Source organism: Falco punctatus, assembly GCF_963210335.1.
Source record: "Falco punctatus genome assembly, chromosome: 7".
NCBI lineage: Eukaryota > Metazoa > Chordata > Aves > Falconiformes > Falconidae > Falco > Falco punctatus.
In genome coordinates this window covers 9,237,255-9,259,663 of record NC_137587.1, presented here as the reverse complement: position 1 = coordinate 9,259,663, position 22,409 = coordinate 9,237,255, and the positions used below count along the sequence as shown (strand labels likewise).

The 22,409-nt window shown below is 47.7% G+C and overlaps 1 protein-coding gene across 1 annotated transcript; it reads right to left on the bottom strand.

Annotated features, from left to right (window-relative positions):
- Positions 1-2,988: 2,988 nt before the first annotated feature.
- TMED10 (transmembrane p24 trafficking protein 10) lies at positions 2,989-19,042 on the bottom strand. The gene is made up of 5 exons (XM_080395849.1): positions 18,765-19,042; positions 14,572-14,692; positions 9,997-10,070; positions 5,718-5,844; positions 2,989-5,258 (listed from the first exon to the last, which is right to left on the bottom strand). The coding sequence occupies exons 1-5, from the start codon at positions 18,984-18,986 to the stop codon at positions 5,137-5,139; spliced, it is 666 nt and encodes a 221-aa protein (XP_080251975.1). The 5' UTR covers positions 18,987-19,042; the 3' UTR covers positions 2,989-5,136.
- Between the last annotated feature and the right edge of the window lie 3,367 nt (positions 19,043-22,409).

Genomic DNA, 22,409 nt, shown 5'->3' with positions numbered 1-22,409 from the left:
GCATTTGAAGAAATCTCACCACCTAGAGGCAATGTGCCATTCTGCCTCTTGCAAAATCACTACTGAAGGATGAATTTGGTAAGGGTAGGAACACTGTCATTTAAACCAAATTATAGCAGGTATCTGCCTCAGTTCAAAGATCTGATTCATAGTTTTCAGAGTCAAGACAGTACATTGATTATGTTACTAAGACAAGGAAACAGCAGGTCACACTGAGAAGGAAGAAATGACAAGGCATCTACATGGTTCATTATAATTAAGATGACAATACCATCAGATTCCGGTTACATATGTATAGCAAATACCTTATACCTGGGGGAAGATTATCCAAACAGATTCAGGGGGAAATACAAGACTGAGCAGCTAGTATGGGTGAGCAAACCCTAGCGGGTAAAGCTCTGCAGCAAATAAGACCAGAGCAGCGATGGGACATAGCTGGAGAATACAAGCAGGCCCTCCCCTCTGCTTGCCTCATCTGCGTGGCAGCCTTAGGAACAGCATCCCCCATATAACGAAGAAAAAACAAATTCATCTCATTATGATGCCAACAGCATAGCTTGGTGCAGCTTATGCAAATATCACGTAATGCAATCAATTTAAAAGCTCAGGGAAAAAGTACCTCGGAAATAGCAGCTATGAAAGGAAATTAAGTGACAGGAAACCGCAGAAATGAGACAGAGCAATGCGAGCATGGTTCTGTTGTTGCCTTTTTTGAGTAATGTGCCCCCAAAGGAAGTTATTCAACATTTTACATGTACATTCAACATGTACATTTTACTGCAAAACCTGAAATACAAGAAGTCCGATGGGTCCTTCAGGACACAGCAGTTTTCTCCAAACATGAGCTAAACAAATGATCCTCACAGCAAAGATCACTGGGACGGACACCTAGAGACCACAGGTCCCCTGGCAGGCGGTGTCAGCAAGCTGAAAGCGCTGAAGCCGAGTTTAAGGTGATAAACCACATGGGCCTCTGGCAATAGAAGGAGCAATCAGACATCTGTTACCGCCATTTTGCAGAAAGTTTAAGTCGCTTCAGCTACAACTGAAACAGAGCAACTCCTAGCTCCTGTCAGCGCAGCAGACTTCCAGTGCAAAGCAAAACAGGCTTCCTACAAACACTGCTGAGCAAATGCAAGTATTCTAGTGCTGCAACAAAAGCTTGGGCTCACCCGTTTCAGGTTTACAAAATGATCCAAGAAATGCCAACAGGCAGTTTTTCTAAATCCTCTGCTCCTTCCACCTTACTCAGAGAAAGGCAGGCCTGCTGGAGCCACCACACCACCACCGGTGGTGGTTTGGGAGAGCAATAAAAGAACAAGCACAAACCTGACAAATTTTTCAGGTGGAGAAGGGGCAGGAGACAAGACTACCAACCCTGAACTCCTGGAGTCTTCACCAGACCCAACTGTTTTTTCTCCTGTGAAATATTCATCCACTTCAGGTTCGTGCTCTCTCCTTCCCAACAAACCACCTTCAATGTATGGGAAGTTCATTTCCCAGAGACTTTGTTCACTAAGGGCAAGGCCACATCAGACATCTGAAAGACAAGTACAGCAGAGGGACACAACTAAAGGTACGGGAGACAGACAAATACATCACGTGAACTGGCAGGGGTGAAGAGAGGCAACGCTACTTTTCAAAACCTCTGCAGTAGGACCCCGTGAAATGCACAGGCAGGAATCCCCTAATGATCTCACCAACCAGTTGCCAAACTAGTTTTGAGCTGAAAAATCTACTAGTTAGGAAACAACACAGGTGTACATACATACACTTGGGTTATTTCTCACATAGCTGAGCAGCTTGTAAGAAATGAGCAGAGTGTGTAAAATGCTCATCCCCTCATGCATGCACGTGAACAGCAGCTGCAGCAGGAACTTTGTACAGGGTGCAGCCTACATTGGCATAGCAGGGGGCTGGGGGGGGAAGGGAATATGCAAAGATATACCTTACTTAGGAATGCTCACGCGCTGTGTCAAGTAGCGTGATAATTAAATCGTTAGTCACATTGACAAGTGGGTGGAAGAGGCTGGAAATGTCTGATGCAGTTTGCTACGGGCAATTATAGATTTGCCAGCAACGCATCTGTCACACGCAAAGATGGGCTCAGACCCAAGTATCTGCAACAGCTCAACTTTAGCCCATTTCCCACAAGTAAAATGGAACGAAGACACCAGGCTCTGCATCCGCAGTGCTGTAGAACAGCTCAGACCCACCACCAACCTAGCCAACCTACCGCATGAGAACAGCTGTGCAGTTCCACATGCTCAAATATTCATCCGGGAAGGAACTTGCAGAGGCTAATCCTTATCCAAAGATCTGGGAATTTCCCTTCTTGAAATTCTCCCCAATAATACTTACTAGTTACATAGCATTTATGTGCCCCCCAGTCCTGTTACACAGCATATCTCACTTGACTGCTGCATTGACAAAAGGCTCACAGGCTCAGCGGAGATCTGAGAGCAGTTCAGTAAATACCTGACCACTCTCTTCAGGAAGCATCTGCTACTCACACAGGACCAATTCATCTTTGCAACAATGTAAAATTTCCTCTAAAGCACAAAACAAAGTAATTCCATTTGTCTTAATGAACTACATTTTATGTGGGAGCTGACAGTGGAAAAACTGGATCTCTATCTAGAGTGCCAGCCCTCTCACTCTCAGCCTCAAAATTCTTCCACATAAGGGGATATAATTAAGAAGTGGAAAGAAGAAAGGCCAAGAGTAACTTGCATTAGAGACACCTTGCTTGCTGTGCCAGTCCCACTCCCAGGGAAGTCTCTGCAGCCGGTACCTTTCCCAGGTCAGAATTCTCAAATTCTTTAGAAATTAACTGTTGCTACAGTAACCCAAAGGCTTGCAGGGGCGGTGGCGATGGTGGGTGTCTGTGTACTTGCTGCTTCCTGTGACACATTAGCTTGTAGGAAACGGCATCTGGTAGGAATGTGCATGTAAGAGGAAAAGACTCACACGGACAACTGTGGTGGGTTGGTTTTCCCCAAAGAAATTTTATTTGAGAAAGTTGACAAAAATCCCCCAACCAGTCATTACAGGTAAATCCACACCAGTCCCCCGCACCTGCTCCCCAGTAACCATACCAGTACAGTGAAGGTCAAAACGTAACACCAGAACAATGACACTGTAACAGTCACCTGGGGAACTTAAGGCCTCACCACCATTTTTAAGATACAGGTATCTTTGTACTCAGATAAGGACGGGGAGAGGATATCAAAACAGACAAGACTGGAAAAGCCCCTTTCTTGTACTGTCTTTTCAAGTTATATAAAAACAAAAGCAGAACCTTAACAGATCTACAGGCTTCAAACTGTAGGACCTTAAACTACCTTCAAATGACTTCTGTAATTCAGTCCTGTGGCATCACTGCTGTTCTGCACTATAACAGCTTTCAAAAACATACAAGGATAAAATTGATGCAAGGGCAGAGGAGTGGATGTGGATTCTTAATATGGCTTTATCAAAAAAGAAACAAATTAAAAGCAATCTAAGCACTTACCGGTGGAACTAACAACTCCAGTAACTTCGCAATGGCAAAGGGGAGGGAAAGTACTAATGTATTTAGATGATGAGAGGTCGTCTTTTCATCCTCTTTCCCATTGCCTCCCCCCGGACAACCATTTCCTTCCCAGCAACAGATCAGATTCAGGTCAGAAATCATAAATCCATGTTTTCAGAATGGTAGGCCAGGCCCAGGGCCATGACAACCCCTTCCCTAGCCAGAAGTGTCTAGGCACATGACACCAGAATGCTGTGCTGCTGAACCATTTGCACTGAAGGAATGCAGGGAAGGTGGAAGAATTTTAATCACTGCCTGAAAACTGCAGCAAGTAAGTCCAGGAAGTTAACCTGCCTGTTTTTTCCCAGCCTGGCTTATTTAACATCATGCCATCTGGATGGCTGAGAAACGACAAGAAGCTACTTGCTCTCTCTAGTACCGCAAAGGAGAATAACAATTACATTAAGGGCACAGTTCAGACTCCCCCAGACATAGAATTAGCCTATTCCTACCCTGTACTGCTTTTCTGAGTTCATCCACATTCTTCCAACTCCTCTGCCAACCTGCAAGGCACCCTTGCACCCTCAGAGCTCAACACAGGGTACAGGCCCTCGTATTTCATGTGAGCAGCAGCCCACTTGGCTCTGAGGTCTCAAAAACGAGGTCCAGCCAGCTGCCTGCTGGATAAACACCACACTGTTAGATAAGAAAAGTCTCCTGCTCAATGTAAGCCCAAGTTTTGCAGCACAACCTGCTCTTATTTGCTCTGTGACTGTATCTGATGGAGGCCTCCCGTCTGCTACACAAAAGGCCGTCCCTGACCAAGGCTTTCAGGAAAGCTGCTGCACCATTTCAGAACAAGAGAGGCAAATCCAAGACAAACATGTGGAGCAAGGGCAGGACCAAGGCTGGACAGCTTATCTGAGCAAGAGCAGGCTTCTCCTTTCCAAGCTCAAACATGCTCCCAAGCCCTACTTCCAAGGCTCCCCTTCCTCCAGGCTGAACCACCGTATGCTCGAGTGCCCTGACCCGTCAGCACAGACACCAGCTCCCACAGGGAGAAACACAGAGGTCCACGACAGGGACCAAACCTTGGACCTCCCTCTATCCTCAGGCCCTGCTGGAATGATGAATCCTATCGCTTTGTACTCACCTCCATTTGCACAGGGCTTAGATCCCGGCTGGTCAGAACAGGGAATGTCCCGCTCTGCCCTGGTGCCCACTGCATGGCACCTAAAGAGCTCAGCAGGGTCAAGTGGCTCAGAGTAACACTACAGTCACAGACAGATGGGAGACATCATCAAGCCAAGATTATAAAAGGAGAACAGACAGCGCAAAAAACTTGCTGCAGCTGTCGTGGAAACATCTTTTTTTTTTTATTTAATCACTGCCCCAAGAATACCCAAACCCATCAAAACCTCCCCCACCCTCAACATCCAACAGGATTTCACAAGTCCCCCGTTGCCTCCAACGTTTAGGTTCCCCTCCCCCTTTAGGGTCCAAGTTCCTGCAGAAAAGCTCCAGTCAGTGGGTATCATCTGTGAGATGGCTCCAGGGGGCCACAGCTGGGTCCCAGCGGTGTCCAGCTGGGTCTGAGAGGAGGGGGAGGAGGACTTGCTCCTTTACTCAATCAGTTTCTTGGCCTTGAAGAAGCGACGCAGGTAGAAAACCTGCCAGGTGGCCAGTCCGATGAGACAGCACATGGAGAAAATGCTGAAGTACAGAACCCGGGTGTTTGTTGACTCTGAAACAGACAATATACCATTGCACAGGAGCTTGCATCACAGGATGTGCCTCAAGAGAGCAAAGTTCCCAGGATTTCCTCTCCCCACCCTTCGAAGGCAAGGTATCATACAGCACGAAGGCAAGGGCACCCAAGCACCAGCAGTACTCAGTAAACACAGAGGGAACAAGAAGGATCATGAGAGAGAACAAGGTGAAACTGTGGTCAGTGGGCAACATTAAATGGTACAGAGTAACCCACATTCAGGATGGAGAAAGAAATTCTGGAGGTGGGACACACGAGACTCAGCGATTGCTTCAGAAGGAGAGAAGTATCAGCAGGTTTCCCTTACTAGGAACAGAAGGGACAGAGACCGCTACAAGGGCTTGCTCTCCAAATGCCGTGCTAGTAACACACCCAGCAGAAGTAAGTAAGGGGTCTTAGAGCTCCATCCCTCTGAAGGAGCACACAGTCACTTACCATTCGTGTCCCTCATCTCTTCTTCTCGTTTCTTCATATAAGCAAAGTCATTAACAATGGACTCTGAAAGATCTTCCAGGCGCCTCAGTTCTACTTCCAGAGGCTTCAACTTCTCCACTTTAGCAATCTAGAAAACAGAAGAGTCAGGCAATCACCGAGCCAAAACCAAAAGCTCCCCCACATGGGTTTTTACTGCCAGTTTGAACCACTCCTCCTCACACACTACAAATCTGGGACATCCTTCCCCCAGGGAAGCACCTCTACAAGCCAGAAATTACCACTGCATAAAACACTATCACTTCTCCCACCTGTTCTCTGAAACACACTTTCCTACTACCCCTCCTACACAACGGAGGAGCACAGCATGCCTACAAGCACATTTCTTCCTTATTCAGCCTAACGTTAGCTTATTTACAGTTGGCTTCTGAGGAGTGGGTAGAAGAGCCTGCCACATGACTAAACCTCCAGTGAATAGAAATCAGAGTGAGATATAGGTGACTAACTTACATACGCATACGATACTGTTCTATAGGCACATAGGATATTAGCACCGAGACTCACCGTTGCCACACGCCCCAGAAAGCAGCCTGATTCCCAGTAGTAATAAAAGGGTAATGGTTTGATTACACCCACGAGAGCTCAGGGCTTTTTTCATCACTTACGACTGACAACCTCAAGGGCTGCATAGGCTCTTGGTAGGGACCACGCCGCTACGAAGTGCTCCATCTGCCTCAAGCCACCAGGTGGCGCTGCTGGAATACGTATGGGACAGGCTGCCACCGAGCCAGTTGAAGAAGGAAAAAAGAAAAATACACTTCCCTCATAAAAGCTGGTTTTAGAGGACATCATTTTTGCGCAGCACAGGCAACCCACAGTCCTACAAGTCACAGGGTTGTATCCAAAAAAGAAAAGTCCACAGGAAATACAGTTAGAAAGCATGGTCCACAACAGCAGCTATTTAAAGTTGGATGTGAAAACATGTGTGCCTTCACCCGTCCTGGCTGTAACCTGACTACACATTATGTAAAATCTGTGACACAAGGACATTGCTCAAAGGAAGCTAGCTGCAACTCCTGCCACTGCTACAGCATGGAGTTTGAGTAACTCTGGTTCTTGCATAGAATTTGCCGCTATTGCCAAGAAGCGACAGGCACCTGCCATGAAGGCTAGATGCCGTGTCCCCAAGTAATGCAGCAGAAGAAAGATGTGCTACAGAAAACTACAGAAAGCACATTGACACCTGCAGCTTACCAACGGTCTCACAGCCACACAGAATTACTCAGACATAAGCCACAGGACAGCATCTCTCAGTGGTCTGTGCTGACAGGCAGGCAACAGGGTGCCCAGGGTGCAAGCATCACCAAAACACCACTTCCAGAGGCAGCTGCCTGGGTGTCAGAGCCCACCTGAGGAGATGCTCGGGACCAGGCCAGTGCTAGCTGATCAGCTGTTTCACTGAAGGGTCTTCACATGACACACATATCCTGGCAAGTAGCAAGCCATCAAGCAGTCATCTGAGGCTTTTTATGCTGAGGTGAGCTGTATATTACAGCTTTGCCAGCACGGCAGTGTCAATTTGGTGAACGTTTGTGAGGAGAGATAGGAAACAGGAGGTTAAACCCCTGCTGCTTTCTAGTGGCCTGGACACATACCTGCCAGCAGGGCTTTGCTGAAAAACTCGCACCCGTTTAAGCATGCCTATGGCCCAGACTGCTGAGGAAGCTAGAGCAGCAGGTCTGTAACACACACAAAGACTCAGGCAGCTCTACTGACAAGAGAGCCCCACACTGACCAGCTCCACGATGTTCCTGGAGGGCACCTTTCCTCATTCACAGAAGGCTATAAAGGTTCCACTGGGGAAAAACAAGGCTTGTCTGCTGCATCCTGCATCCCTTCAGCTGCTCTTAATAGGTGTAGCTAGGATCATCTGATAGCTACTTTTAGTGCTGCGTGCACTCTGAAATGCACATCCCGGAACCTCTTTCGTCCCTAGAGAAGCCAATATGCACAGCCGCTCCAAGGGATTTTTGTAAAAAACCCACCAAGCACTTGTGATGATGGAACACCATCATCTCCTAGAATGAACATCTGAACCACCAGAACTGACATGACAACTCCACTGAACTCCTCAGGGGCCACTCAAAGATCTGTCAAAGCCTAACTCTCTTCCTAGCATAGGAAGAGACACACTGTAGCCAAGAATTGACAAGGAACAGCTGATCTGGAAAGGAACCCAGATCACCAAGCCTTCTTGGTGCCCTCTGAAAAGTCTTTTCACTCTTCCCTACCTTCATTTCTACTTATCAAATACAGAAAGTTATTCCTCCCTACCCCAGAGAACTAAGGTATAACACTGCCATGCAGTTAGCTTTTCTAACCCAGCTCACTCTCCAAGTTGCTTTGCTCCAAGAATGTCCAGATCTATGAAAGCTTACAAAGCCAGACTTGGATGTTACCCCTCTTCTAACTGCATGTATCCATGCACAAGCAGGGTATCAGTGACCCTCGTTCAACTCCCCCCATCAAGTCTCCTTGCAGCAATTCAACAAGAACAACTCGGGACAGAAGACAGGTCATTGGCACCTTACAGCACACGAACATCACAAGCAAAAGGCTCAAAAAGGCATCAATTCCAGGAAACCTGAGCAACAGTCCTGCCCTCTGAGGCCTTACAGCAACCAGTCAAGTCAAAACCCACAAATACTACAGCAACCTGGGGAGAGGGAATAAAAAAAAAAAAGAAAACAGACTGCAAAGCAGTGTGGCTAAACATCTGTAGCAGCTGTGCAAACATTAAACCAGTCTGAGTCCTTTGCAGACACGCTGCTCAACAAGGCTCAACACAGTCTGCCCCTCTGAGAGGTCTTCACAAGTCAAGGACGCTTGCCAGGGCTGCCAAGATCTCCATTTGGTATCAGGTGGGACTGCAAATCTAAATTCTTCTTTTCTCACATTCGTCTGTGGACCTTTTCCATTGATCTAACTAAGCTGACATGCATAATGGATATTTACTTTTATTCCAAGACAATTTTATCAGTACAAACAGTGAGCATGTAGATATACAGTCATAGGAGAACCTTTCTGCACAGGCACAACACTTCTAGGTGGTGCTACAGTAATATAACTCAGAATATGCTGTGGGGTTGTATTTAAAGAGATTCTGTAAATGCAGTCACCATAATTCTCCCACTTACGCTCTATGGGGTCATCCCATAAGATTTCAACATCTTGTAATCCTTTAGTAGCGGGTTGCCAGACAGCTGGTGCAATGATTGCTCTGCTCTTCCCTGACCCCAAGTGCTTTTTTACTCCCCACGTAGGATGTGCTCTAGACTGACTTCAGCCATGCAGGACCAGCTAGCCCAAAGCTCAAAAAGATACAAAAACTCCAGCATTACCGTCTCAGAAATTTTTCTTTTTCTAACTGGCACCATAAACAGCATCCTCTGCTACCCACTGCCCTCCCTAAGGCATGTTCCATGCTTTTGTGCACAGCAGACACACAATCATTTGCAGGAATCTTTCTCTGCCAACAACTCTCGTTTTCTCAGGCACAGGCTCTGTGCTGGGGGCTCACTGACCCCGAATTCTAGTAAGCCAAAAGCATAGTAGCAACCATCAAAATTCAGCATCCAAACCAGCCAGGACTGTCCCAGCCACAAAGCAGCTGCTATTCCACACAGCTGGCTCTTGGGTCTAAGAAAACTATGTCCTCTTAAGATGGAAACATTTAGGCTTTATGCCTATTTGCAATGTCACGCCTTCAAACCAAACACCCATTTCACACCAGCTGTTAGTCTGCCAAACACCTTTATGTTGATACGCTGCCAGTTCTTCGAAACGCACAGGCGCCATTTCAGGGCTGTTGAGCTGGGACATCTCACAGTCGGGAAAGTAAGAACAGTAACATCACAACTTGACCTTTAGGAGGATCTGATATTAACCTAAAATGCCCTCCGCTGCTGGGGCTTGGGAAACTTCACATCTCCGTATCTTGTTGCTTCTGATGCCTATGCCCAGAAGCTGGGTCATGCTGTCCTAGCAAAGAAATTCACACATTAGGCTCCAGTTCCCAGAGTAGAGAATTAATTTCAGTTGATGTTTGTCTTTTTTTTCCCCTCTCTCCTAACACACAAAGCTTCACTGGAATTGTAGGTTGCAGACAGGCTTTCATCACCACTGGGAAAACAGCTTCCCATCATGAGCCCCAGATCTACAAATGGCATCACGTGAGTGCTGGGAAAGGGGAGCCTGCAGTGCAGGCAGCCAGGGGACATACCTCCTCGTAGTTCTTTGCTTCAACTCCATGCTTCATGTCCAGAATCACGAGCTGGTCCGGCATCCTCCCTGTTCCTGGAAGCATAATGAAAGGATTCATTGTGCGAAACATTCAGCCTGCCAGGAAATCACCAGCTCTCCCCACCACAGAGGAAGAGCTCACAATATCCCTCCCCTCCCTCCATGTCTGCAGCTAACTGCGAAGGCAGCACAGTCCAGCCTAAAAATACAGAGACTTCACAATAAATCCTGACTGTAGGAGAGCCTCCCAAAGATAATGAGAACAAGCTGTAACTAAAAGCACTAAATGTGTGTAGGATGCAAATCACTGTAAAAACTGCAGAGGATTAGAAGATGAATACCAGCTGCTATGAGACAGCCTGGTGAAAAACAAGTCACTAGAGGGACAGATATTCAACTGGGAAGCCCACGGTCCTCCTAGTAGGAAGCGCACCGGCAACTTGTCAAGGTTACTGGGTTGTAAATGATTTTCCATCCAAAGGAGCAGAAGGTAAACTGCTCCAAATTGAGGAATATGGCATATGGGGACTACTGACCCTTGCATGCTGCAGCGTTTGTAGAAACGAAGGCAATCCCTTTACCAGCATATCTTTTCAGGGAAAGAACAGCTCAGATGGCTGAGATCCACACTGCTAACGCAAACCCTGAGATGGCAGAGGCTTCTGAAGCTGAGAAAACACCACTTCAGAGAACTGCCAGCTGAAGTTCCACAAACAGTGCGTAGAATAAGGCTGCAGTCAACAGCACAGCAGGTATCTTTTAAGGCTGTAGCCCCCAGGCTAGAGACACCTATGGCCAATCGGTTCTTCTGACTGTCATATCTGAGAACTTTCATCTGACTGTCATATCTGAGAACATTCGTAAGAAAATTATGTTTTTATGTATCTATATATATATATAGGATAGGCATACAACATACCCCAAAGAATGCAGCACATCATCTGACCCAAGTATCATATCCCACTATACCACCCACCAAGGAAATGTCTGTACATAACACATTCCCAAATCCCAGCACTTTGGCCATACAGTTGTCCTCAGCTGGCTGCCAGCAAAACACCAAGTCCGAATTCACTTATACTATGAATTTCAGAGTCTTTATCCAGGAGCACGTCCAATACTCACACTCTACTTTAGGAGTTTGCCAGATGGACATTCCCTCAGTCCACAAACAAATTAAATGTACAGGTTACACTGGGTCACTCCAGTCATAGCTAGGAAGATACTCCCGGTCTTCAATACAACAACCCCAATTTTCTCTCTACCCACTGAACAGCTCCTCAACACCAGACCAGAATCACCTGTACCACTAGCAGAACACAGAATAACCTACTGACAAGGTGGTCCCTATCAACTACAAACTGTTCCTTAACTTTCAGGAGCTCAAAATTCAAACCCAGCTATGTAAGAGCCCAACAGATAAATCGGGATTAGGATGAAATTTTGTATTTTCTTATGGAAGACCGGTTACTGTAAGAACAAATTAAAATCCCTGCACTGTTCTTTAACAGACAGGCTGTAGACAACCACCCAGTGCTCCTGTCTCCAACCACAAGTTTTGACCGCTTATGCCATACATATACCAGCACGCCTGGAGACTGGCAGGTAGGGCAGCCAACAGTAGCTGCAGAAGAGAAGAAAATTCAAAGCACACAGTTCAGCAAGAGGTTTTTTTTTAAAGTTGTTTAAATTACAGCAACTTGGATGGAGAGCTGGAGCTTCCAGGAAGAGATGAGAAAGATGAAAAGGCTAGTGAACAGGAGAACAGAACTGGAAGGATTAATTTGTCAGGCTGGAACAGAGAGCTGCCAAGAGGCAGTAAGAAACCAGAAGAGCTGCTGGGTGCAAAGGGATGGAAAGCAGACATTCCGAAAGAGGTTAATGTTGTCAGGGACTGGCCTGGAAAAACTCAAGCTGCTCTTCTATGAGTTTACGGAGCCCAGGGCACTAAGCAGCTCCCTTCATGCCCATCAGATCCTCAGTAACTCCCTGTTCCTTCTGCTCACCAGAGCAGCCTGGATCAGCAGCAAAGAGAAAAACAGTTAAATCCCAGAGATCCTGAACTAAACTGATACCTACTTCCCACAGGAGGTCTTCAAGAGATCATCTCACATGAGCACAGAACTGTTTCCAGGGAGATTAGGGGAGCTCCTAATTTGCAAAGTCAGTGGAAAACCACGATGGTTGAACTGGACGTCAGAAAATTTTCCCACAGAAATTCCAGAAAAAATAAGCCATAACACTCTTAAGAAAATTTGCAAAGAGACAGATTATAGAAGGAGCAAAGAGGTAGAGATTAGCACGCAGGCCCTACAGGGGAGCACGTAGCAAGGCCAGGCTGTCTGTCTCAGAGATTAGCATACGGTGTGAGAGTAAGCATGTCTGGGAACAGAGCACTGCTCAGGAAGACAGGATTCTTCCACGGTGGAAGAGAGGGGAAAAAGCCTGTCATGCAAACCCCCAAAGTTCCAAAAAGCACCCTAAGAACTCCTCCACTCTGATAAGGTGGACCTTCTAAACAGGACCTCCTCCTCACTTCCTCTTCCTCATTTCTGTGGTTAGGGATTGAGAAATCCCAGTTGCTTAGATCCCTCGGGTCCCAACGGCTCTGGGCTTCCTCTGCCAACAGTTTTTCTCTTCCAGTCCACCAACATCCTCCTTGGCTGCCGCACAAGTCCTGACCACTTACTTGAGACTGTGGGGGGAAAAACCCAAAACCTTTAAAGAGAAACATGGGGATAAAACAGCACTTGGTCAGTTCCCCCATTCCCATGCTGACCTTACAGAGGAAACCATGCGCTTCCCTGTGACGTGGTTACTTCTCCCACAGTACCTTAACCAAGTCCTGCAGATGATCAAGCCTCACAGTACTGCCTCCCTTACTTTAATACTGCCTTGATTTCCAGCACAGGCACGGGAAATCTGAAGATACTCACCATGCAGCATCTCTCTTTAGCAAGGCAGTACTGGGGTACCTGGGTCCAAAAAGAAACTGGCAGCTTGGAGGCCCCTAAAGAGAAAGCCTGCAGAAGAGGATCCAGCTGCTCAATTGAACAGCTCTAGACTTTGGCACCTCAACGCCCCACTGGTCATCAGGCAGAAGCTGCATTTAGAAATGTTTTATCCTCATCAGTACTGAAAGCTTTCAAACAAACTTGCAACAATACAAGGGAGCCAGAGAACAAATATTTGTTACAACCAAAAGAGCTATAAGGGGCCCAGCCTAGGCAAGAAACCCCTGGTCATAAGCCCTGAAATAAGAGTCTAGACACAACTAAAGAAAGAAGCCTTTCCCACTTCAGTGTGTGATCACAGCAAAGCTATGAAAGGTTCTGCAGGACTGTCTGGAGACTTCCCAAATACCCAGGTGTCGGACAGTAAATAGCACGAGTGACTCCTAGATGAGTCATTAGTGCCTGCATGTCTCGATGTGTTAAGGAGCATTTGGAAGCCCTACTTCTGGAGTGAAGTAAAAGCAAAATCATGAACATTTGGGGTCACTGCCTTATCTATAAAACGCTATAGAAGAGGTGTTACAAGCCAGATCCCTCCCAATCCCAACAAAGATCACAGCCTTCTCTTTCTGGAAAGTTCTCTTCAACTTGCAAACTATTTGCATTTTATACGTGGAACAGAACACCAAAAGAGAGGCTGCCTTTCAACAGGTATGAGGAATGCTGCTAGTGACTGCTCTGTGAAATGCTCTGAGATCTTATAGGGTAAGACCTAAGAAGAACTGGCTCCAGGGAGCAGAACTCCGAAAGCAACTGTGAAAATATGTGAGCACCTACAAACTTACATGCACTCACACCACCGCAGATGAGACTGGAGCCCACGTGTTCACTGTTTTCAGCACATTTTTCCTTAAGTTGAGCCCAGCCACTCAAAGCAGCACATGCGTCACACTCACAGGAAACGAGCGCTGAGATCGTTAGGCAACCATCCCTGCAGCACAAATGCAAGGCTGACGTTCTGCTCATTTCCCCTTCCCTTTATTGACCGCTTAAGAGAGCGGTTGCGGGTGCAAACAAAGGCCACGTTCTCTATACACACACTCCCCCCAACCCCAGAAAACGGTTGCTAACCTAACACAGAATTGCTGCCAAGTATGCATTGTGGAGAGATCACGTTCCACCAAATGGGAAGAGATGGTCAGCTGGGGAGAAAGACAGGGTCCTGAAGACGATGGCATCCTGCTCTGTCCTGGCTCGACTGCAAGATGGGGAGAAGCATGAAATGGGCGAAAGAGAAGTGGTTTGATCCCCAGTACTGCCACTCACTGCAACTGTGGTGACCTCCGTGGGAGGAACACGCAATTCCCCTTTCAGATGAAACCCAAGCGCTCTACATGACAGCCAGAGAATTTTACTTTACTTCAAATGCAACACCGATAGAGATATTCTGCAGTGAGCCTACAGCCTCCTGAAAATCAGCTTTAAGAACCAAACAGCATTTTGTGGGCCACACTCAGTATCACTACCCCTAAACCACACATCTATGCGAGCTTGATCAGAAACTAGATAGAAGCAGCCAACAGACCTTTCACTGCACTTACCTACGGGAAGCTTGCTCTCAAAGCAGGCCTCAAACATATCATAGTCTTCAGTGGTGAAGGCAAACTTGCCTTTAGTGGCATCCTCCTTGGCATACAGGATGTGCCCAGCAGAGTCGGTTATCTGTAAGAGACAACAAGGGTAAGAAACACAGTGCCTCACCACCACGGGCTCACACTGCCCATGCAGAAAGGGTTCTCCTAGCCTCCCCTCTAGATCTGCTGCTTTCTCCTTTCAGCAGTTTCCCTCCTTCCTTGCAACTGTATGAATTCCTCCCCTCCTCATCCCTGCTCCAGGAGCTGCAAAAATCCAGAGTGCCTCTAAGGTAAATTACTCACTCTTAAACAAAAAAAAAAACAAAAAAAAAGAAAGGAAAAAAGCAATCAACCAACCAAAAAAACCCCAAAACTGAAAACCACACTAATTCCTCTTCCTCCTATAACCTCCGAATACAGAATACATTTAGGAACTCTAGCTGAACCAAACTGTTATTCACTGCCTTCATTTTGCACACACAATTCATAAATTCCCATAGCAACAGAGATATGGAGAAGTCTTACGGGACAAAAAAAAAAAAAAAAAAAAGACTCATTCCCCAGAAGATGAAATGGAGAAGGGCACGTCCATTCCTCTCAAAATGAACCACCAGTGTGGCCCCTAGTTATACAAGGTTTGGGTGCCAAGATCCATAAAAGCAGCCACTCCAGGACAATTCAGACTACACAGACAGAATAATGACTGCTTTGCACTAAGTCTATGAAATTAACTAAGAATAGGCAAAAACTGTAGAAGGTCTACAAAAATGCTTCAACAAAGAGTAAAAACAAAAACAAAAAACCCAAAGACACACATTTCATGACGCAGACTTGAAAATCATTGTGCTCAATTAAAGGCTCGGTCCAGTTTAAATACTCTGACCATGGAGAGAGGTAAAAAAACCCCTGAAGGTGTCACAATACTGCATGAGTATCAACTGCGTGTGTTCCACTGGAATGTTTCCCAGTTTCCCTCAACTCTATCCTTCAGCAGGTCTGAAAAAGCATGGGTGCTAAAGTTAGGAGGGGCTTTTGAAAGTCTTAGAGGTGAAGAGACTAAAAAGCTTGGGAATAATTTTAAAGGTACATAAGACAGAAGTACACAAAATAATTTGTGGTATGGAAAAGATAAGTCAGACATTCTCCTTTACGCTACCTTTCAACAGCAAAACAGCCTTTTTTTACTTGTACAAAGGCCATACAAAAGGGCTATGTACCCAAATTTTTTATAAGGAAACACTATTCTTTTTAGAACAAGCTTATTAACTCCCTGCCACGGGATACCACTGATGCCAGCATCCTGCTGGACTTGGAATAGATGCGGACCTTCACATGGATAACGAGAGCTGCTGCATTAGGCAGGAAAAATAAAGCATATAAATCCTCATGCCTCAGGCATAAACCATAGCAGGCAAGACTTCAGGAACAAGCTTCCTCTAGATGCAGCTTATCCTGTAATTGCCTGTTACAGATTTGCTGTAGCTGCCCTGAACCATATGGCATTTGTCAGTGTCGGAGAACAGCGAGGAGCATGGTTCTCCTCCCGCGCTGCCTGCTCAGAGCTCTACCTGTAGTCAAGCGGCGAGCAGAGGAAAGCACACCTGCGTAGTCAGGCACGGGCAGCTGTGATGCCAACCTCCTGCCACAAGCCACCAGACACAAGCCACCTCCTGTCTGGAAGTCACCAGGCTATTGAACACTTGAGCACTCGGCTCAAGTGAGTGAGCCCCACTGGAGGACACGACTGTCCACATTGGACCACGCAGACACAACGTAAAAGCATGTGTTTTGGTTCACCATATGGTGCATGTTACGGAGCGGTCCTGATTAACCAAGATGCTTGATCAGCGTGGTGCCGCATAATCTGCACACTGGGTTCTCCATCCCAAGGCACAAGAACACAGTAAAGCTCTCAAACGTCCCTATTATTTTAAGCACTGTTCCCTTAGGGCTTTGTAGCCACCAGAGCTAATCTTTAGCTAGCAAATATTATGCAGTTTGATCCATTTTTGCCCTTTGCAGCTCTAGCAATAGCCTGCTCACAAACAGAATTCTGGACAGCGTAAGCTCTGCTATCTGCTTTCATCAAAACTGAATAGCATCGCCCAAATCAGCCAAATGCACTGCCCATTCAGCTGGGACGCGGGGGTGGGGGAAGCTGCTAATAGCCCAGCCAGAATGAGTGTGGGGGAGTTGACCTGAAAGGGATTTTTCATTCTATTCTAACGTTATTTACGGTAACGCAATCCCCTACAGACAGGGCATTGTTCACCCTTGACAAACAGCCCGACGGTTCCCCAAACTGCCAGCCTTGACAATGGGGCAGAAGCACATGGCCAGGCCCAAAGGAGACCTCAGCCACACCAACGCTGCCCCTCAGCAGCCAGCTGGCAGAGCCCACGGATTCCTCCCAAACAGAGGGTGCCACTGTTAGTGCTGGGGTATCGCGCACACACAAAGCTCAGCTCACCAGCAGGAACTCAACTGAGCCCCACCAGAATTAACTACCAACCTCTTCCATGTGGTGGCCTGATCCAGGGGACTGAAGCAGACCATCCAGTGCAGACAGAGAGCCCACCTGCAGACATGATGTCTGAGCTAACCTTTCCCCCATCGACCCAAAGACACACCTAGCAGAGGGGTTAGCGCACCTACAATAGGCCCAGCATGTTGGGAGGCCACGGCATATATTAACAAGAAGGAAAGCAAGAATTGCATGAATTATTATTTCTCCTTTGTAGCTTTTTGAACTAGTAAGGACTTTTATTGTAACTGCAAAAAAATAAAAAGAAGAAAAAACCCGCCAAAACCCAAAAAACAACTTCCATGAGCAGTCCTGCCTGGATACTAGCTTCAGCAGCAAAGCCAGGCTAAGACCCAAGCGTGGGATTCATCGTTTCACCGCCTCCCTAGACAAGTCCTCTGTCATAACCGTGAATTTTGGAAGAGACTGTGTGGGGTCAGTTGACCTAAGAGCAGGCAACCAGAGAACCAGGAGGCCTGACCACCAAGTGTTAAGAGACAGATGGGAACGTGGCAGTCTGAAACACATGCTCCTTACCAGGCAAGTACTACAGCAACATTTTAAGGCGTTAAAGCTGCAGGCCTCCGCCTATATACAGACAAGTTTCCTCTTACAAATGATGTAAGAGCAGGAGAACAAGATTTTTAAAAAAGCAAGACTCCAGAAATGGCCTTCTCTAGCCATAACCAAGGACGACTGCCAGTAACGCGAGGCCATCAGGCGTCTGTGGGCCAATGCTGGAAGGGCAACCTGATTTCAGCAGACCTCAAATCCTCACTCAGTAACACTGAGCTCTGAGACTCCCGAGCAGACCGTTCGCTCCCTGTCTGCACACTTTTCGAAGCCTTTGGGCACCCAGACAGAAATAAAAACCAGACAGAAAGCTGTTACCAACTGATGACGTAGCCACGGACCTTAGGGAGTGAGGTGGGAAATGAAGAAAGCCCAGGGCAGGCGGACCGCGGACAGGATTAACGCAAAGTGTTCTAGTTTTAATAGCTGCCTGTCACATCGGTTAGCGGCATATATTGTGCCGACCCTTCCCCTGTACTCCGCGAAGACGCTTTAGGATTATTTTCCTCGCTGTGGCAACCACCTGCCCCCTTAAATCCCACGCGTGCCGCCAGGCAGCAAGCGTGCCCTCCTGCACGGCCATGTCGCGTACCGAGCCCCGGTGGCGGAGCACCGGCTGGCCCCGTCCCCGCAGCCTGCTGCTCCTGCCCGCCGTGCCCGGCCGGCCGCGGGACGGGGCCCTGGGAAAGCCACGTCACCGACCGCTTCCCCCGTGCGGGGCCGGTGGCCTCTGGGCGGCCTCACCCGGCTGCCGCGCAGGGCCCCGGGCACGCAGGTGCCGTGGCGGCCGGGGGCGGCCGCTGCAGCGCGGCTCCGGGGGCAAACCCGTGTACGTGGCTCCAGCCGGCGGAGCCCATGGCCGGGCGAGCGCTGCCCCGGCCCCCCCCGCGCCACGGGCGAGAGGCCGGGCCGCCGCAAGCCCCGCGCGTGGGTCGCTGTCACGCGTGGAAAACGTCACCACCACCCCCCGCCCTGCCCCCGCACGCCGGGGAGGCGGGGCCACGCCGCCCGCCCCGGCCGGCCCCCGCTGCCCCCGCCCCGGCCCGCGTCGCCGCGGCCGCACCTTGAGGTTGGCGGAGGGGCCGGTGGAGGAGCCCGGCGGGGCGCCGATCTCGTACTCGCCCGTGACCAGCGTGTCGCGGTGGATCTCCTCCCGCAGGCACTTCCGCGCCTTGCCCGGCAGCTGGAAGGAGATGGGCCGCGCCGGGCCCACCAGCGCCAGCAGCAGCAGCGCCAGGAGCGGGGCCTGCCCGAGGCGGGGGCGGCCGGGCAGCGGCAGCGGCATGGCGGCGGCTCCGAGTGCGGCAGGCCCGGCCTCCGCCTCCGCCACACGTGACCCGCGCCGCCGCCCGCGTCACGGGGGGCGGGGCCGGGGCGGGGCCTTGGGGCTGGCGGGGCGGGGCCGCGGGGGCGCCCAGGGCCTGCGGGGTGGGCTGCTCGGTGTCCCCCGGGGGGGGTTGCTCTGGGCTCAGGCGCTGGAGCCCGGCCCTTCGAGCGGGTGTTCTGTTGTTACATCAGTTGTGAATGAAAATAATTCATTAATAACGGAAGATAATGAGTGGCGATCGTTTCTTTCGTTAAAGAATTGAAAAATTATGACAAATCCAAGCGTGCTGCGAGGCGGAGGAGCGGGCTGGGAGCGGACAGGCAGCCTGGATTGCCCAGAGACCTCCAGGCAGCTGAGGTCCTCCCCTGGGAGGTGCACGCGCTGTTTAAATTATGGGTCATCTTAATTTCAGAGTAATTTCCCTCTCAGCTTCTCCAGCCAACAAAATTCCGTTTTATCTGACATCTCGCCTCCTCGCATCAGCACCCTGCAGATACCATATGACAGCAGCAGAGCTGTGCGAGTGGTTTAGCCAGCAAAGAAAATTACGATGATTTTTTAGAGAGACTCCGAGGATGCGATGTTTTCTCTCCCTTTCCAGCATATGCTCAGATCTACCTTTTTCCCCTCTTGGTCTATTTTACCCTTTAGCAACACAGCACTAAAAAAACCCCACCCAGCTCTGCGCCGCTGCTTGCCCCGCACTGCACCACCAGCATCCCTCCAGCCTCAGCCTGGCTCCCCAGGCAAGGACTACAGGGACCACAGGGACAACGGGCACCGGTGGGAGAAGCACCTTGCTGGGGGGGTGACCTGCCTTCACACGGAGCACAGGACAGTTTCCTGGGTGTGCGGTTGTGATCGCCACGGCTGCAGTCAGCTCCAGGCATCACCTGCAAGTACTTGGGTGTGCTGAGATGTAAGGAAGGGCAGGAGGAAAGAAAAAGGCAGTAACATCGCTGGAAAGCAAAAAAGCTCTTGTATTTCTAGTAACTTGAATTTAAAAAAATTACGCCATTGTTTCATTTTTAATTCTTAAACACCTCCAGTCATCTCTCTCCAGGCAAAACATGCCTTTAAGGATAAGCAGTGACTAGGAAGCGGTACAGACTCCGGCCTGAAGTGGCTCACAGCAGCAGTCAGTGCCTGGATGTTCCTGTGCAGACCCAGACAGGCCACGTCACGGCCAGAGCATTTTAAAAAAGTCCTGTGCTTTCACATCCTTGTGCTCATATCTGCCCGACAATACGATGAAGCCATCCATGTGAAGGAAAAGAAACAGAGCCCAACTGTACAGTGAGGGAGTGACCTCCTTGCTTGGCGGGACATAAAGAGAACCCTCACAAAAAAAAAAAAAAATCCCAACACTAGATCTTTGCCCTTCATTAAATGGCATGTTAAGGAAACACAGTTTTCCTTAGCAGAGCGTGTATCTTTTACATGAAGGTCGAACGTGCTCAAATATTCAGTTTGTTGCTTTGCTTTATGCTCCACTTTATTGTTTGACATGGGATTTATGGTCACTTGTTGCACATTTCAATAAATCTATTTTTCTAATTGGTTCGCAAACCTTTCCTTACTTGGACAATTCAATTATTTGGAAACTTCACCTTAAGATAAATATTTAGCTCTTTCTGCAATATGTCAAAGTATTTTTGCATAACAAAAACATTCTTTCCATTGCAGCACTTAAGGCAGAAATAGCTATTATTTCACAAGCTTTAAGAAATATAGATTACTAGAATCTGAAGATATGAAATGTTGTAATGTTGTGCCACAAAATTCCTGATGAAACACACACAGCATGGCCGATCTCTCTGTGCAGAACATTCCTCATACCAATTATATGTGCCCAGCTTTCTAGCATGTTTAAAACACTCAATAATGCTTTATTGTCTGGGGCAAATATCAGAGAAAGTGGCTCATTCATGTTTAGGTAGCCTCATTTTCTAAAATCAAAGCATGATGTCAAACATCAAAGAGCAAAGATGTTTCTGACTCCAGTCCCTTCCTATTGCGGCTGTTTTGTCACGGTACGTTTTTAGATGAGTTACATTTACGACTGACAAATTTATCCCCCGGTTTCTTTGTAGCCTTCTCTCGTCTGGATGCATTAAGCTAGAAACTGCCATGCAGGCAAGTTCAGATCCAATTCTAAAACCCCATCCGAGATGCTTCAGTGCTTTAGCGTGTTGCGGAAGAAAACAGTGCCGAGCTGCAGCGAGCCTCTTCACAAACCCCAGCTTTTCCCTCTTTAAAGCTCTTAAAACATCCAATGAGGCAATCTTCCTTGAGTGTGCAAAGTAACTTAGAGCAGAGGGGGAAGCATTTTAAGATCATTTCAGCTGCAGATTTAGAAATAACAGTCTTGCAGGGACTTGCCTTAACGTTTCCACATAGTGGAGGCTGGCAAAATGAAACGCTTCCTGGAATTCTGAAACACTTCACAGAGGAGAAGGAGAGATTGATAACTTGTTATGCAACTTTCCAGATGAAGCGATGACCTAGTTGAGCTTAATCTGCTGTGTTAAGAGTTGTGGGAGCTCGGCAGTTAGCTGGAGGCAGGTATTTGTTCTCACTGCCGCTAATCCATAGACAAATGGGCGTATCCCCAAAGTAAGTATTACTCTGTCATCACCCAGTCATGATAAACTGTCAAAATTTAAACCATTCTGTTTGAGTATGCCTTTTATATTTCCAAATATCCCTAATGCTGTTTCATTGCTGTCTTGAAAATGAGGAAGATAGCAATGAATTATTCAGCTTTCAGCCCTGTGTTAACGAGGGAGCACTGGAAACCTTTGGGTATCTCTGTGGCTTGAGGCAGCAATGGCCACTGAAGAAAATATGCCCTTTCCCACCACATTTCTGATTTTGTTTCAAATGAAAAAGAAGTTCACAGAGTGTTGGCAGTAGTCAGATTTTGCCATACCAAAATATATCTTTTGTCTACATAAATGGCAGAAAGCAGCACTAATTTGCTGTCTCCGTGAAACAATGTGTATGAATGTGTGTGAATGATGTAATTACAATATTTTTTATTTTTTTTTACTGTTTCTGCGTCAGCTGCTGTGGCATTTCTGCATTTTCTCCTTTTGGACAATTAAAAGTTGAAACAATTTTCTTCTTAAAAACTATTCTAGACTTACTTTTATGCTCTAATCCTTTTGCATTCTGCCTTGCACCTGGCAATCCACTACAAGCTACTGAGAAACTTCTATAAAAACTACATACGCTTTACGATGCTAATAGCTGTTTTTACTAACCATGCAAAATTATTCATCCACTTCTGGAAAGTGCAAGGCCTCTTCTTTTAAGGGGCTATATTTGAACTCATTGCTGGGATATAACCATCACAGTCACCATCGTGATCACAATCCA

What these genes read in the sequence shown, in the direction of transcription:
- TMED10 (XM_080395849.1), bottom strand. Translation starts at nt 18,986, where the DNA reads ATGCCGCTGCCGCTGCCCGGCCGCCCCCGCCTCGGGCAGGCCCCGCTC. An exon ending in TGAGAGCAAGCTTCCCGTAG is followed by an intron (nt 10,071 to 14,571) that starts GTAAGTGCAGTG and finishes TTATGCTTCCAG; the next exon opens with GAACAGGGAGGATGCCGGAC. An exon ending in AAGCAAAGAACTACGAGGAG is followed by an intron (nt 5,845 to 9,996) that starts GTATGTCCCCTG and finishes TCTGTTTTCTAG; the next exon opens with ATTGCTAAAGTGGAGAAGTT.